The 17,635-nt window shown below is 32.3% G+C and overlaps 1 protein-coding gene across 1 annotated transcript in view; it reads left to right on the top strand.

Moving 5' to 3' along the window:
* Positions 1-16,961, top strand: part of LOC142319826 (mitoguardin-like) — a 256,764-nt gene extending 239,803 nt beyond the window's left edge. The window contains exon 4 of the mRNA XM_075357498.1: positions 16,894-16,961. Within this exon, the coding sequence (XP_075213613.1) occupies positions 16,894-16,961 (68 nt within the window). The remainder of the gene's footprint in view (positions 1-16,893) is intronic.
* The last annotated feature ends 674 nt before the right edge of the window (positions 16,962-17,635 follow it).

Here is a 17,635-nt window from a genome sequence, read left to right as displayed (position 1 = left end):
TTAAAATCGCCAATAGAAAAAAATCAACAAGCCAACGTAGTTTACAGCATCTCGTGTAAAGATTGTGACGCGTTGTACATTGGACAAACGTCTCAGTACCTTAAAAAAAAGAATAGAAGCCCAAAAATATAGAAAAAAGGAAGTGACAGCCCTCACAAAACACGCAATAGAATATCAACACTCTTTCGATTTCAACAGCACCAAAATATTACACAAATAACAAAATATATATGAAAGGATCACTCTAGAGATGATATACATAAAGAAAAATACAAATGCAGTCAACAGTAGAACGGACATAGCCGGATTAAGCAACATACTCGTATATATTAATTTAATTTTTTTTTTTTTTTTGTCTTCAGTCATTTGACTGGTTTGATGCAGCTCTCCAAGATTCCCTATCTAGTGCTAGTCGTTTCATTTCAGTATACCCTCTACATCCTACATCCCCAACAATTTGTTTTACATACTCCAAACGTGGCCTGCCTACACAATTTTTCCCTTCTACCTGTCCTTCCAATATTAAAGCGACTATTCCAGGATGCCTTAGTATGTGGCCTATAAGTCTGTCTCTTCTTTTAACTATATTTTTCCAAACGCTTCTTTCTTCTTCTATTTGCCGCAATACCTCTTCATTTGTCACTTTATCCACCCATCTGATTTTTAACACTCTCCTATAGCACCACATTTCAAAAGCTTCTAATCTTTTCTTCTCGGATACTCCGATCGTCCAAGTTTCACTTCCATATAAAGCGACACTCCAAACATACACTTTCAAAAATCTTTTCCAGACATTTAAATTAATTTTTTATGTAAAAAAATTATATTTATTACTGAAGGCTGTTTAGCTTGTGCTATTCGGCATTTTATATCGCTCCTGCTTCGTCCATCTTTAGTAATTCTACTTCCCAAATAACAAAATTCTTCTACCTCCGTAATCTTTTCTCCTCCTATTTTCACATTCAGTGGTCCATCTTTGTTATTTCTACTACATTTCATTACTTTTGTTTTGTTCTTGATTATTTTCACGCGATAGTTCTTGCGTAGGACTTCATCTATGCCGTTCATTGTTTCTTCTAAATCCCTTTTACTCTCGGCTAGAATTACTATATCATCAGCAAATCGTAGCATCTTTATCTTTTCACCTTGTACTGTTACTCCGAATCTAAATTGTTCTTTAACATCATTAACTGCTAGTTCCATGTAAAGATTAAAAGGTAACGGAGATAGGGAACATCCTTGTCGGACTCCCTTTCTTATTACGGCTTCTTTCTTATGTTCTTCAATTGTTACTGTTGCTGTTTGGTTCCTGCACATGTTAGCAACTGTTCTTCTATCTCTGTATTTGAACCATCATTTTTTTAAAATGCTGAACATTTTATTCCAGTCTACGTTATCGAATGCCTTTTCTAAGTCTATAAACGCCAAGTATGTCGGTTTGTTTTTCTTTAATCTTCCTTCTACTATTAATCTGAGGCCTAAAATTGCTTCCCTTGTCCCTATACTTTTCCTGAAACCAAATCGGTCTTCTCCTAACACTTCTTCCACTCTCCCCTCAATTCTTCTGTATAAAATTCTAGTTAAGATTTTTGATGCATGACTAGTTAAAGTAATTGTTCTGTATTCTTCACATTTATCTGCCCCTGCTTTCTTTGGTATCATAACTATAACACTTTTTTTGAAGTCTGATGGAAATTCCCCATTTTCATAAATATTACACACCAGTTTGTATAATCTATCAATCGCTTCCTCACCTGCACTGCGCAGTAATTCTACAGGTATTCCGTCTATTCCAGGAGCCTTTCTGCCATTTAAATCTTTTAATGCTCTCTTAAATTCAGATCTCAGTATTGTTTCTCCCATTTCATCCTCCTCAACTTCCTCTTCTTCCTCTATTACACCATTTTCTAATTCATTTCCTCCGTATAACTCTTCAATATATTCCACCCATCTATCGACTTTACCTTTCGTATTATATATTGGTGTACCATCTTTGTTTAACACATTATTAGATTTTAATTTAATTTAAAAAATCATATTTATATTGTAAATTTAGTTTTAAGGAAAATAATGTTTAATTTGTAATTTTTTAGAAAAATATGTGCATTGTAAATGTATCAATGCACAGGAAATAGAAATCAGGTTATATAAATAGATAATTATCTAAAGATAATGTTATCTAGGTTGGGTAGACCATTTAATTTCTTGGTAAGAGAATTTTGTATGATGTGTGTATGAATGTGTATTGTCACCTGAGGAAGCTCTAAGTGAAATGTTGTGTATTTTAATTTATAAGTTTGTATAGTTGATTGGTTAACCCAAGAAATTAATAAAGGCAATATTTTTAACTAAATTATGTCTTTTTATTATATTTAATTCTATACAATCAACAGGAAAATAAACTTAAGCAAATTACATTTAAGTTAATATGCATATATATATACATATACAAAAAATAACTAAACTCAATGATTAACCATAATTAACTATCTTATTCCCAAAATGTTTTAAAACAAATTATTATTATTATTATTATTCTAAAATAAATTAACGTGATTTTTTTTTGTAGGGGAGGGAAGAATAGAAGATTATACATTTAAACAAAGTTATAATTATATCTTAATAAACTTTGACGTTGTATGATATAAGTTTAGCTTTAAGTTATTTGATTTTCTTCAATTATCAACTGAAAGTAGAAAATTATTAAGTTTCCATTTCAAATGAAGTTGAAATATATTACCCTTTCATATAATAACAATGTTATTATTATTATTATTACTGTTATAACTTTATCGAGCATTTCCAGTTCGATAAGTTTATTATATGATGCATACCTTGCTTACGTATCACATTCATTAACAAATATTATTTGTCGGTATAATTTATATTGTTCTATGATATTAAGAGAAATAAATAGCGCAGTAGTTGCTAAATCTTGTATTCAGTTTAATGATATACTTACATTTTACTCGTATATTTCAAATATTATTTCTAGTACTTGGTAAATTTACTCATTTTAATATTTTGTCTCATTTTAATTTGTTACACCTGACTAATATTGTAACTTATTATATTTATTAGCTGCAATTTTAATCGTATCTTATTATTTAAAATACCATTTCGGTTATTGCGATCGATAAAATACTATGCGTAATGTTATAACTTTGCCGAAAATGTTTAAACATTATATGTCGCTTTAAATAATAAAGACTAGTTTCGTTTTATTACCCGGTCTTTCTGATAGATTATTAATCTATCAAATTTATGTAAAATAAAAGCGAAAAAAGCATTAAAGAAAAGTGTTATTAATCAAAGTTTAGAAAGTTCAGTTGATGCGCGGGGTTTGCACGATCGGACGACTTACTTCTTGACAACTATGACGTCTTGTCGCTGTACATTATTCTCTCCATTATATTAAAGCATTACGTCGGAATTCCAGGAAGAACTGCGCATGTATTTTTTACGCTACCTAATCTTTGAGGAATGTACGATTGCTTTCAAAAATACAATGCCCGGGTAAAATACAAAAGAAAATAAAAAAAATAAAAATAAGTCGTTAGTATAATTTTTCCATTATATCTAATATCTTATTATTTTCTCCAAATTTTACCGTTTTTTGACTAACGGTTTACTTTTAAAGGTTATTTTTCATGTATTAACTATTTACTCGTCGATTGAGTATTTTAAACAAAGAAATGCTGACAACACAAGTTATAAAACTTTCTTGAAATTGATTCGTATATAGAGTAAAAATAACGATAGATGAAAAAAGTTACCAGAGATTTCTTTTTTTGGGTCGGTGGTAATTTATGATGAAGTCGTATTGTAAAATTATCATATGTTTAAGTTTAAATGAACCAAAAATAAAATGTAACAAATTCAAAAAATTGCCATTTTTTTTTTTAATTTTTTCTGCACCCCCACCACCACCTTCCAAGAAAATTGTTTGATTTTTTGTTTGACTTTAAAAAGGAGATTATGTATTCCACCTGAAAAATTTCTTTATGTTTGTTCGCGTATATCTATTTTCCTATAAATCCGATTGAAATAAATCTTGTTGCGATCGACGCAGCTGCTTTTCGCGCTGTTACCATGGTGATGAATATTTTTTTAGACACAAAAACTTGGTCTGAAACTTGACAAATTTTTTTCGCCGTCCGGCAGGTAAGTAGGGTGAGTGGAATCCTGATATTCTATATGTATACGTCACGTTAGATGTTATACGGTCATCTGTAGGTCAGGTAATGAGAGTTTCTAGCACCGTTAATAAAATCGAGATATCTCGTCTTATACCTTTCAGATCCCAATATACTGTACATTATATACAATATACAGCATCGGTAGGGACGGTGGGAATCTTAAAATTGTAGAGACATGCATCACATCCCTGGTCTTTTACGGTCTCTTACAAGTTAAGACGACCAAATTTCTTCGTAATACTCGTAACACTTTTTTTATGTCATTAAAAATCAATGTCGACGCCTTGAGCGAAGTGTAGCACATTTTCGAATCCTGTGCAAGGTTTCTGAATATTTCCGTCTTAGCGAGTGCTTTTTTATTGTGTAGACTATTGAGTATTTTACATGGAACAAAATCACTCGAAGATAAACCATGTAAGCTGAAAACTTATGCCACAAATTTATTTCTGTCTTATACCAAGAAAGAAGGTTGAACAAAATACCAATAGCCATTGTCCGGAGGCAGCTGCATATATCACCAAAGAGGAGCACATTAACTCCGCCAAATAATTTAAAGTTATTAATCAGACACTGAAAATTCTGAAATAATTATTTAAAAAAAAAAAATGGAACCGACGTCAAAATACTTTAAAAAATTAAAAACTAATTTCTTCGAAATACTTTTGAATCGGCGTCATCATCACCATCGCTCCATCCTTTTTTATACGTGTAGAGATACTAACTATAAAAAATAATGCATAATTTAACGTACACTAAAGCGGGATGCAGAAAAGGTTTTAAACATTCATCGACAGACTAATATTGTTCTTTTACATCTTTCGCTAATTAATTAAAAATGGCAAAAAAATAGGGCCTTTCTCATAAATTGGAGTATTGAGATAAACGAAAACATTTCCGTTGTCACACTTAGTAATGGTTGATATTGTTATCTTTTAAGAATAAGTAATTATTGTTTTTAGCAAAAATTGTACATTCATAAATATACAATATAATATATATATATGATATATAATATATATATATATATATATATATATATATATATATATATATATATATATATATATATATATACATATATATAGTATAGTATATAATATATAGTTAACAGGTTTAATGTCTAAATCATATTTATGTGACATTTGAATGGATCTATAGATGGCGTATACAAAAAGACGTAATAATTGCAAACGGAAAAGCAGTCAAAGCCCATAAATATGAATGCCACGGATGTAATATCGGTGTTGATTTTTATGAAGTATACAAATATAGTATTACAGAACAGATTTATATTGTTCAGTGTCCCATATAAAACGCAACCCAACCTTATATTAGTAGGTATTGAAATAATAAAAAGGAGTGTGTAATTGTAAATGTAATTTTTATTATTACCATCCATTACCTTACATTTAGAGTAAATGTTGGAAGTGGCCGCCATCTTATTGAATACAAGCTTCGATTCTTTTTACAGCGTTTCTTGCAACTTTTTTCAAAGTTTGTGGCTGGATATTTAATTCAGCTTGTTCAATATTGACTTTCAATCGTTCAAGTGTTCGTGGTTTGTTGTTGTAGGCTTTTTCTTTGAGATAACCCCGTAGAAAAAAATCCGCCGCAGTCAAATCTGGAGATATTGGTGGCCACAACCCTCGACCGATAACACGATTACCAAAGAATTCCTCAACGAAATCAGAAGTTGAACCTGCGTAGTGCGATGTCACAACGTCATGTTGTAGCTAGCAGTGTCTGTCTTCCTCTTCCAAGAATGCGACGAACTGAAATAAAATATCCTGATATCGTTCTGCATTAATAGTGTACTCGAAAAAAATAGGACCGATTATTTTCTTCCGCGATATCGCGCACCACACGCCCGACTTCTGCGAGTGTAATTGTTTTTCGTGATAAACGTGGGGATTTTTAGAGCTCCAAATTCTACCGTTTTGGCTGTTTACGTAGCCATCCGAATGAAACCGTGCTTCATCTGTGAAAAATAAGGAATCCATAACATTAATTCCCTCGCGCAGAAATCGACGGAACCGTTGACAATATTGTAGCCGTTTTTCTTTGTCGGACTCAAGAAGGGGATGAACCGTTTGAATGCGATAAGGTCGTAATTGTAATCGTTTGGTCGCCCGATGAACAGTCGATTTAGACTAATAATTTCAGCAGACAAACGTCTGACCGATTTATTTGGCGAGGCGAGTAATCGGTCTTTGATTTCAGCGACTGTATCTGTATTCAACACTGACGCAGATCTTTTGTGTTCCTCGTTATTAAAGAACCAGTCTCTCTAAATTTTGCAACTAACTGATGTTTTGTTAGGAGCCGGTTTATCTGGGTACTTATGGCGAAACAAATCTTGCTGCACTGCAACCGCTGATTTCGTACTGAAGTACGACTCGACAATGAAAACACGTTCCATCTAACGAAAACACCATCTTGTCTCTAGCAATACACTGAACGTTATGATTGCAATGTTGTTCCTATCGGTAGTGTTCTACTGCGTCGCCGCGATGTTCAGATGTTGGACGAGTCCATTTCAGTAACGAGTAGGGAAGTAAGCTTGACTTTTGAAATTTCATGGATGAGTGATTGATGGGTTGCGTTTTATAAGGGACATCCTGTATAGATATATATAATTAATTTTGTATATATATATTATATATATAATATTGCAGAAGCAGGCGCCAATTCAAAAAAGTGTCTAAGGAATTAAATATTTGGACAAAATTATTTCTTACTTTTAGCGCATTTTGATGTCGGTTCCATTTTTTTTTTTTTTTATAATTATTTTATGTTACTATGTTAAATGGAAGAAACTAAAAAAATTTCCACTGGAAAAATATACAACCAATAAAAGGTTACCTAAGATTTCTGTTTTGGGGTGAAGGTTGAATTATGATGAATTTTTATTGTAATATTATTTGTAAAATTTCAAAAATTCGAAGTTATTTAAATATTTAAATCGATTACAGAAAGAGTGAGGTGGTATTCAACATTATTTCTAAATAGTTTTCTCCTTATCTCTCGAAAACCCGTTGACCAAAAACGTTGAAATTTGGCACAGATATTCGAATATTCCATTTTTGCCCTGATTTTCGACCCTATTGGTCAAGGGAGCATCACGGTATACACACACACACACATATATATAATTTTTTTTTTTTTACTTCCTTTGTGAAGTAAAGGAAGTATTGTGATCGCGAAAAATTTTGGTTTTCAGATTTCAACAGAAATATCCATTTTGACCACCCCTGAATCCATTTTGACTAGTTTCGGCGTGACGTCTGTACGTACAAGGAAGTCATATGGTGTCCACACATTAGATTCTTTTTTCAATTACCCTAATAAATCCATTTTTAAGCTTCAGAATATAAGACGGTGAACGGGACCCGTTCTTAAATATTTATTTTTCTTTTAAATTAATTTTCAAGATTTAAAATCCAACTGTCAATGTAGATGAAACGGAAAATTTTTTACGAATAATTTTTCATTTTTAGCAACTTATTCTCTAAATACCGTATAATTTTGATGATAAAAAAGTAATTTTTTTAAGGGAGGTCGACCGGACCTAAACTACTTTACTAATAATTCTGATTTCTTTTCTAAATTTTACATTTAATACTGAATAATTTTCACGGTTAAAACACAATTTGATCAGTCGGGTGAAATCGGGTCCAAATGTTTTTCTCAACATTTTTACCTTTTTCGCAATTGTACTCAAACTTTTGTGTAATGAATTCAGTCATTAATATTTAAAAACGCTGCGGCGTATTTGAAATGAAGATATGCAGAGGGAATTTATTGGTTATGTAAGTTATAGTTTTTCTTTGCTGTCTTTTTATATTTGCTATTTTTTTATTAGCACGTAATGTGGGAAATTGATTTTTGCCTACTCGGTACGTATAACATTAACATCATTTAAATATTGAAGTAACATTTAATATTATATTATTTGTAAGTTTCTTCTTGACGCTGTTATGACTAGTTTTATAGACAGTTTTATAGATAGTTTTATTGACTAGTTTTATAGGGAGACAGATGATACATACCTACGTAGTCTGTCGGCCGCGGTAGTTATTTTGTTTTGCTTACCCGAGCCTGACGTGGAACGGTTTGTTTACTTATGTTTCAAACGTTGAAATAAAGTACAAAAATATCTGGATAAAAGAACGTGTTGATACGTATAAAATCATGAATGAATCGCATTGAAAATTTTTTATAAATTTTGCTTTCGGGAAATTTTTATTTTTCATCAGAAATGAGATTGTTTCTTAACAGTCCCGAAAAGTTCTTTGGAATGGTAATTTCAGTTTGTTTAAATTTTTAATAGAATTATTTTAATATTAGTTGAATATCCTCGCTTCGCTAGGGTTTTAGTATTACTTTACGGTACAAAAATTTGAAACTTTTATTCCGGTTTTTTTTTTTTTTTAGGAATATAGCCACGTATTCTAATTACCTAATTTAATTAAACGTGTCATTATTTCAAGATTTTAATTCTTTAATATTTTGTACAAGAACCAGATGACTTATTACATTATCCATCGTTGTTCCAAAATTACATAGTTATTTTCTCGGAAAAACTTTGGTCAAAATTATGTTTTCAACAATTTGTTTTACTCTTAAATTTGTAACATAATCTTTTTAATTCACCGAAATAATAATTTAGAAAATAATTATAATTAAAAGTTAAAAAACAAAATTATTACCGTTTTAAATGACTTTGATTTAGATAAGAACATAAATAAAGGTCTGTTTGCTACATATATCCGTAGATCACGTCCGGAGTGGGTGGATAAGCTATCTTCACGGGAAAACAAGAATTTTATATCAGAAATAAAATGAAGACAGTTTCTATGACGCCATAAAAAATTTGTAAACAAGTTAGTCGTAAGCAAATTGGAGCTACATAACATATTGCAGGTAGAATGTACGTACTTGAACGAGAGAACTGTCGTTCCACGAACGCTTTTTTAATCCATAAAATATTTTTTAATTTACATCCATTAAGCATGTTCTCATTTTAGTTTCAATTTCAAATTGTTATAGTCGAATATATATTGCGCTGATCATTCCAACGAACCAAATTTATTCCAAAACGCCCGTCAGATACCTAAATGCGTTTCTTTTGCAAAAAAAAAAAAAAAAAAAAAAAACGTTATGAGGGTTTTAAAAATTGTTAATTAAACTGCAACTCAAAAGTCATAAATAAATGTAAGGTGAACAGAATGTTGAATTATCACAGTTTTATCATCGCCTCAATTATTTTTATATAGCTGTGTATATTTTACTTTTCTGAAAAACTAAATATTTTCTAGTTTCATGCTAATAAAAAAAAACCGGAAAGACACACGTAAATATTTTTTTATATGTTTTACGCAAAGGAGCTTGATAACTGTAACGGTGAAATTAAATCTTTTCTAAGGCTTTGCTTTTGATGAGGTAATCAAAACGGTAGGTGACTTACAAAATCCGTCAGGACTCAAAATCATCCGTCAGAATCAAAATCGGTCTTGGCAGTTACCTGCCAATTTATTGACTGTAAATATTTTCGATCCATGATACGTTAAATAGTTCGGAAGTTCTCACAGTTATCCAAGTTTATCCAGATTAGTTTTCTTTTATTATTATATTTATTTTATTACCCTTTTTTATTTCTTTAATCTCTCTCTCTCTCTCTCTCTCTCTCTATATATATATATAACAAATATATATATATATATAACAAAGTATCCTGACGCACTGATCAAACCGTATGAATGTAGCCGATCAAACTGATAGCTGATCAAACCGGAATGTAGATAAATAAATTTTTCAGGGGGTACGTTGTTTTTATAACGTAGGCACCCAGTAAGGAGGGATTTTGTAAAACTCCATCTATAAGGAGGTAAAAAGGTTTTTTTGAAGATTTTATGTCTAAGAAACCTAAGGTGTTACAGACGTGAAAATTAGTATTTAGACTCTTGTTTAAAACGGATTGATTTGTGTTTAACGTTTCAAAAATCCAATTTGGGTGGCGGTAAACGTAGGTGAAGTTTTTCATGAATCTATATGAAGCCGAAGGTGTCCATTTGTGAAGATCGGTCCATGTTAATCTCTTTTCGAGACACAAGTCTCATCATTTTGGTGAGAAAATCCAATTTGTGGGCGCACCAAAATTTAGTATGAAAATTTTAAATCTCGAGGCGAAGTTTTTCATGAGTCTATATGAAGCCAAAGGTGAAAAAAAGCCCCATTTGGGAATCTTCCCATTTGTGAAGATCGGTCCATGTCAATCTCGTTTCGAGACAAAAAGGCACATGTCTGTCTCATCATTTTGGTGAGAAAATCCAATTTGTGGAACAGGGGCGCACCAAAATTTAGTATGAAAATTCTGAATCTCAACAATATACAACAAGCAATGATTGCATTCTACAGACTATTCAAAAAGTGATGCAACCTTATGGGAAAATGAGTAAGTTACAGTAGTTGTTGAAAGCGGCTTCCATTATGCGATTCACATAATTGTATATGACGTTGCATGCTTTTAAACGCATGTTGTAACGTTTTTTTGAGAAACTGCAGCTACACATCGTTAAATTTCGCTTTGCAATTCGGGAATGGTGTGACGATGAGATCTGTAAGCAGCATCCTTAAGGTATCCCCAGAAGAAAAAGTCAGAAGGAGATAAATCAGGAGTCCGAGGGGGCCACAACCCCTTCGAAATCGTTTGTTCACGAAAACAGTGATTCAAGAAAGTCAGTGTTGGCTATATGAGCCGTAGAATTGTCATGCTACAACCACGTATACTTTAACCGGTCTGCAGGTATAGTGTTTACAAATTGTTGCACCATCTGTTCGTAGCGCTCACTGTTAACTGAGCCGTGAAAGAATGTCATGAAGATTCGTCTACGGAAATTGCACATCAAACACCCACTTTTTGTTCGTGCAGAGGAGACTCGGAAAGCCGATGTGGCTTTTACGAACAACAAATGCGACAATTCTGTGCATTCACGTGTACATCAAGGTGCATACCTCGTCAGACAGAAACCGATCATCGAATTCTTCTCCATCTGGCGTTACAGATGACATGAACCGCTGACAGAAAGCTACACGTTTTCCAGTATCTGCATGTAACAACTCGTGAACAACACGAATTCTGTTCGGTTACATCTTATAACATTTGTGCGATGCCGTGTGTGCAAACCAACGGAGAGACCAGACCGGCTAGATAAGCGCCCCACAGACTTCTTGGGAGTAACAGAATATGCAGCTTGCACGTCGATCAATTGTTTTAGTGTTAGCACTTTATGAATTATTGGGAATACCGTTAATGTAGTTTACAAAAAAGTGCTTAATAAAAGTTTCGTTGTGTTTACTACTCTCTTAAAAGAACACGACGTCCGTGAACGTCAGTCGTTAAAGTCAACTGTTACGAACATTTTTCTGGATAAAGCCAACCACTACAAGCAATTTGGTAAGACCAAAATCCTCGTCAAAATAAATAGATCAATTTACCGATATGCACACTAAAATATACCGTAATTTCGACCATAATTATAACAAAAAATAGATGTTTCTTTTGAAAATTATTCTATATATAAATCCAAAATCACGAGCAAAATGTGGACAAGAGGTAGTTTAATTACATCTTCGTATATTAATATGAAATATAGCTGTTTTTCAGATTTATTTATTAGCTTTTCATTATTTTTGATTAAGAATATCTTTAATACTTCCAAATAAATTAATTATTTTTGTTTTTGCGAGAAAACAATACGTACATTCATTCTGAACGTGATATATGGGTATTTAGTGATTACAGACAGGAATAAAATGTTCAGCATTTTAAAAAAATTAGGGTTCAAATACAGAGATAGAAGAACAATTGCTAACATGTACAGGAACCAAACAGCAACAATAACAATTGAAGAACATAAGAAAGAAGCCCTAATAAGAAAGGGAGTCCGACAAGGATGTTCCCTATCTCCGTTACTTTTTAATCTTTACATGGAACTAGCGGTTAATGATGTTAAAGAACAATTTAGATTCGGAGTAACAGTACAAGGTGAAAAGATAAAGATGCTACGATTTGCCGATGATATAGTAATTCTAGCCGAGAGTAAAAAGGATTTAGAAGAAACAATGAACGGCATAGATGAAGTCCTACGCAAGAACTATCGCATGAAAATAAACAAGAACAAAACAAAAGTAATGAAATGTAGTAGAAATAACAAAGATGGACCGCTGAATGTGAAAATAGGAGGAGAAAAGGTTATGGAGGTAGAAGAATTTTGTTATTTGGGAAGTAGAATTACTAAAGATGGACGAAGCAGGAGCGATATAAAATGCCAAATAGCACAAGCTAAACGAGCCTTCAGTAAGAAATATAATTTGTTTACATCAAAAATTAATTTAAATGTCAGGAAAATATTTTTGAAAGTGTATGTTTGGAGTGTCCCTTTATATGGAAGTGAAACTTGGACGATCGGAGTATCTGAGAAGAAAAGATTAGAAGCTTTTGAAATGCGGTGCTATAGGAGAATGTTAAAAATCAGACGGGTGGATAAAGTGACAAATGAAGAGGTATTGCGGCAAATAGATGAAGAAAGAAACGTTTGGAAAAATATAGTTAAAAGTAGAGACAGACTTATAGGCCACATACTAAGTCATCCTGGAATAGTCGCTTTAATATTGGAAGGACAGGTAGAAGGAAAAAATTGTGTAGGCAGGCCACGTTTGGAATATGTAAAACAAATTGTTAGGGATGTAGAGGGTATACTGAAATGAAACGACTAGCACTAGATAGGCAATCTTGGAGAGCTGCATCAAACCAGTCAAATGACTGAAGACAAAAAAAAAGTGATTATATATTTTTATGCACTTATCTGAATAAAATCTATTTAACAAAACCGTACTATTTTTCCTTTTTTTAAAATTAAAATGTTCATAATTATTTTTGTAAATTATTATGGGGGTTAAATTAAAAAAAAAGAATTATGGTATAAATATTCAAGAGAAAAAAGCCAATGCAGTTAGCTTATTCTTTGTCCTTTTTCATATTAAATTCTCTTTACTGAAAAAGTAAAGTAAATGTTTACTGAACGTGTCAGGATAAGTAATGAACTAATATACGTGACATGTATAAAAATTAAATTGATTTTATATATTTAGTTCATAATGATACGACGTTATGAATTTAAATTTAAATATAAATAAATAGAAGATTAATTGAATCCAATTAAATCCAACAGATATATTTTATCACCTCTAATTTTTTTTTATCTTTTTTTTTATAAACCTACTTCACTCAGAAAGAAAACGTGGTTCTTTAGATAATCGAATTTAATAACTAACTTCCTTTAAAATTATTTTTTTATGCATAAGTTAAAAACTGAATTCTGTAAGAATTGATACTGTGAAAGATATAAAAAATATTTTAATATTATTTATGAGATATCTCTTTCTGAATTTGGAAACTGAATACTGAAATATGTTAAAAATATAACAAAAAAAATCTGTTTTTCAAGTCGTAACTGTTATTAAAAATGTCTGTTTGTATTTAGTCGTTAGTCGGTTGTCCGAGAATTATCTGATCAACTTTGATATCCGATTAAAAAAAAAAATAATAATCCTATTAATGAATGGTTGGGCTCTCTTTAACAGGTAACTCTAAGTTTCCCTCGGCAAATATTATACAGCCCTGTGATTGCATACGTACCGCATACGTCAGTCGCCATGAATGTCTAGATGAAAGCACGATGCGTAGAGTGGTTTACTGAAACAAAACAAGACGCACAAGTTCGACGCAATTTTAGAACTCTGTATAACTTTGAGCCACCCTGTAGAGCAAGTATTCTTTCATGGTATCATAAATTTAAAGAAACTCGCGGCGTTGAACATAAGAAGGGTGCAGGTAGGCCTACAACATCAGATGAAAAAAAGGGGATCGTTCGTCAGTCTTTTGTTCGCAGCCCTGAGATGTCAATTTGGAGTGCAGCGGGCGACTAAAATCTTCCGCGATCTATCATTCACGATGTTTTGAAGAAACGATTTAAATTGCGTCCTTATAAATTACAAATATTGCAGCACATTACACCACAAGAGCTCACTACTATAAGATTATTTGCTGTGGATATGATGATTGTTACCTTAAAACGTTTTCTTCTCAGACGAGACTACATTTCACATGTCTGAAAAAGTGAACACTCAGGACGTTCAAATATGGGGATCAGAGAACTCACACGTTTCACTTGACTGTTTTAGAGGTAGCCCAAAAATTAATGTTTGGTGTGGACTGCTTCACCATCGTGAGATTGAACCTTTTTCCTTTGCCGAATATTTATCTGGATTTGTTAGAAAGGTTTGTTTATCCTCAACTTGAAGAGTTACAACCCAAAATCCTTTTCCGACAAGCTGCAACGCCACCACATCGGGGTTTATTAGTGCATTGATCCCTCGACAGTACATTCCCAAATCGCTGGATTCGACGTGATGTACCGATCGCTTGGCCACCTCGATCACAGTATATAACTCCATGTGATTTTTACCTGGGGTTTTATCAAGGATAATTTATACGAAACTCTTGTAGTGAATATTAATGTCCTTAAGGAGAGGATTGTCAGCCTGTTCGAACTCATAGATGTGGATATGTTACAACGGACATGTCATGAAATTGATTACCGGTTGGATATTTTGCAAATTAATTATGGTGCACATATGTCTTTGATTACAGGTAAAAAAAAAAAACGTTTAATTTTAATGTTTCTAAATTTAAACAATCCCTTTTTATATCTTAATAAATAAATTGTTTACTCAATATCAAAATTGTTCTTGGACACTGTATTTTTTTTTAAAGTATCTGCATTCAAAGTATTTCCGCGATCGCTAAATTCAACAAGTAAAACTCACTTTTTGTTTCGAAAAAACAGTAACCGTAAGCTTCTTTACCGAAGGTTCTTATTTGAACGTCTTCCGTATAGAAGATGATGAATGTCGCCAACGCATCGACCGCTGCTTTGTCTCGACGTTCGAATAAGAAATCCACAACGATGCGATCATGTAATTCCTCACCTTCATTTTCTTAACGGCGCAAAAATTCATGCGCTGTAGCAAGACGATTTTCCTTGCGTATGTCAGTTAACCCATCGGCACTCATCCTGCACGCAATTTTTAATAGCCAGATTATTTAGTAAAAATTTCATAAATCAAAAACCATGAAACATTAAAGACAAACGTGACGCGGTGAAACGTCGGTTTCTCGAAGTTTATCGTCGACCTTTTCGATCAAGTCATCCATTGTCACCGACGGTCCGGCCGCTACATTCTTCATCATGAACGTTCGTTCGCTCTTCTCAAAATTAAATTTCACGATTGTCTTATTTTAGCGTCAATCATAATACTTGGCTCGTAAACGTCACAAATTTGTCTGTGAATTTCAGCCGCAGAATTTTTTTTTTGCCCATCAAAAATCGAATTACTTCGCACTTCACAATTGGCGAGATCACGTGATTTTTGTGATATACTCGATATTGCGTGAGTAGCACTCATTATAAATGGATGAATACTAAAAAGGAAATAATTAACCTGTTGGTTACAGCTGACTACCGATTTAAATAACTGAGCTTTGCAAGCACCATCTGTTTATATCGCGTAAATTTAAAACGGACTTTAATTTAAAAACGTATATATATATATATATATATATATATATATATATAAATTATTAAAAAATGAAATTTAGCAAATATCCCCACTTCGAAAAAATCTATATTTTGTATGAAACCACCACATCTCGAGTCCCGAAGGGGGTTAACTGAAAATTATTTTAAATGAAAAGGGTAAGGTTGTTACATATTACTTTAAAGAACATTGAAATCCATAAATTTTGTAAAATTTTATAAGTTATTGCACACTTTGTATTAATTTAGTTGATTTGGTCACTGATGTCTTGGACATACCGAAGAACTGTTCCCGTGGGATAGTTAAATAAAATATTCAGCCTGGAGCTGAGGTTCTTTCCATGAGACTTGGACTCCTAACTCCTAATTCTTCCTGCATGTAACAGATACATATAACTCCTGAAATATTTACTGTAAAAGCCCTAAGTTGAGCTGATATTTACAGAAGATATATGAGAATATCTCTTTGATAAAGGAAGATTTTTTTTATCTATTTGAAAAAAATGTGGAACTATATTAATATTATTAATATAGTTTTTTTTTGTTTTTTTTTGTAAAGTCTCTAAATAACTTTTATAAAGAGTATTGGATACAAAATTAAGTCGGAGAAGAAGAAACTTCAAAACAAGTCTGTCGTACAATGTTTTTTCATTGATAAGTTAACTTTCATACTACTAATGTTTGATGTAAACAAACACTGTTTAGTTACTGGTGGACTGCATCCTTGGTCTAATTTGTTTGCCCTTGCTTTAAGTATCACTTCTACATAGTTGTATAAGGAGATATGCGCAAAAGTGTACTAACCATGGGAATGATTTTCCCAACTGTTCTGGCACTGAATGGTTTATTTCAATCCGTTCTAATAAGTGAACTGGATTATATATCCTTCATCCAAAGTGAGACTTCATTTTTTTTTTTTTGTATGGGGACTAATATTAATAATATTTCAAGTTCTGCTGCTCTTCTGCTGAGCAAATAAAAGGTTTTATTTTTCTCAGTGTTGGTAATATATATAATTAAATGTTTTTTGACAGGATTAGGTGAATTTGATGTTTTAGCTACCTATCCCAATCTTCATTTGGCTACATTCAAGTACACATAAGATATAGGAGTCTGAGTCACAATTAATTTATTTGAGAGTAATCGTGTTTCACTTTGCAACTAGTCACTGTGTTAAAAAGAATAAAATTTGTGAGGATGAATACCTCACACATTCCAATGGGGCTGGGCATGCAACAGTACGTTTGTCACAGTAAAGAAGCCAGGTGGAAAACACTTTTGATTCTCTCTTCTCTTAGGAAGCCTGGAAGGATGTGATTTGTATGTCATGTCAGCATGACATGACATTATTATGGCATTTAACATACACTCATTATGATTGTAAAGAGTAATTTCTTCAACTAAACTCCTTTTGCTTTCTTTAAATATTTAAACATCCCTAACTGGATTACTTTTCAAAATATTAGTTGTCATATTACCAGATGTTTATTGAGCTAATTGAACAAACGAAGCGAGTCACTGGTCATAATGAATACGTGTAAAATGATTTTTCATAAAATATTCGGTTTAAAAAATAGAATTTACTTTTGATATCACCATAAAACACCATTTCCAGTCTGCTTCACAGCGGTTAACTATTAGATAAATTACTGTTTACATTTTATTCCATTTAAAGTTTGCCTTTGAGACTGTTATACTACTAGTGTACAGCTTCGTATCTTTCTAACTACATTACTGGACAAATTAATGAAGAGATTGCACCCTAGAGGGAAAGTT

The sequence above is a fragment of the Lycorma delicatula genome, chromosome 2 (genome assembly GCF_047948215.1).
Source record: "Lycorma delicatula isolate Av1 chromosome 2, ASM4794821v1, whole genome shotgun sequence".
NCBI lineage: Eukaryota > Metazoa > Arthropoda > Insecta > Hemiptera > Fulgoridae > Lycorma > Lycorma delicatula.
Note: the sequence above shows the minus strand (reverse complement) of the source record. Positions and strands in the feature narration are given on the sequence as shown.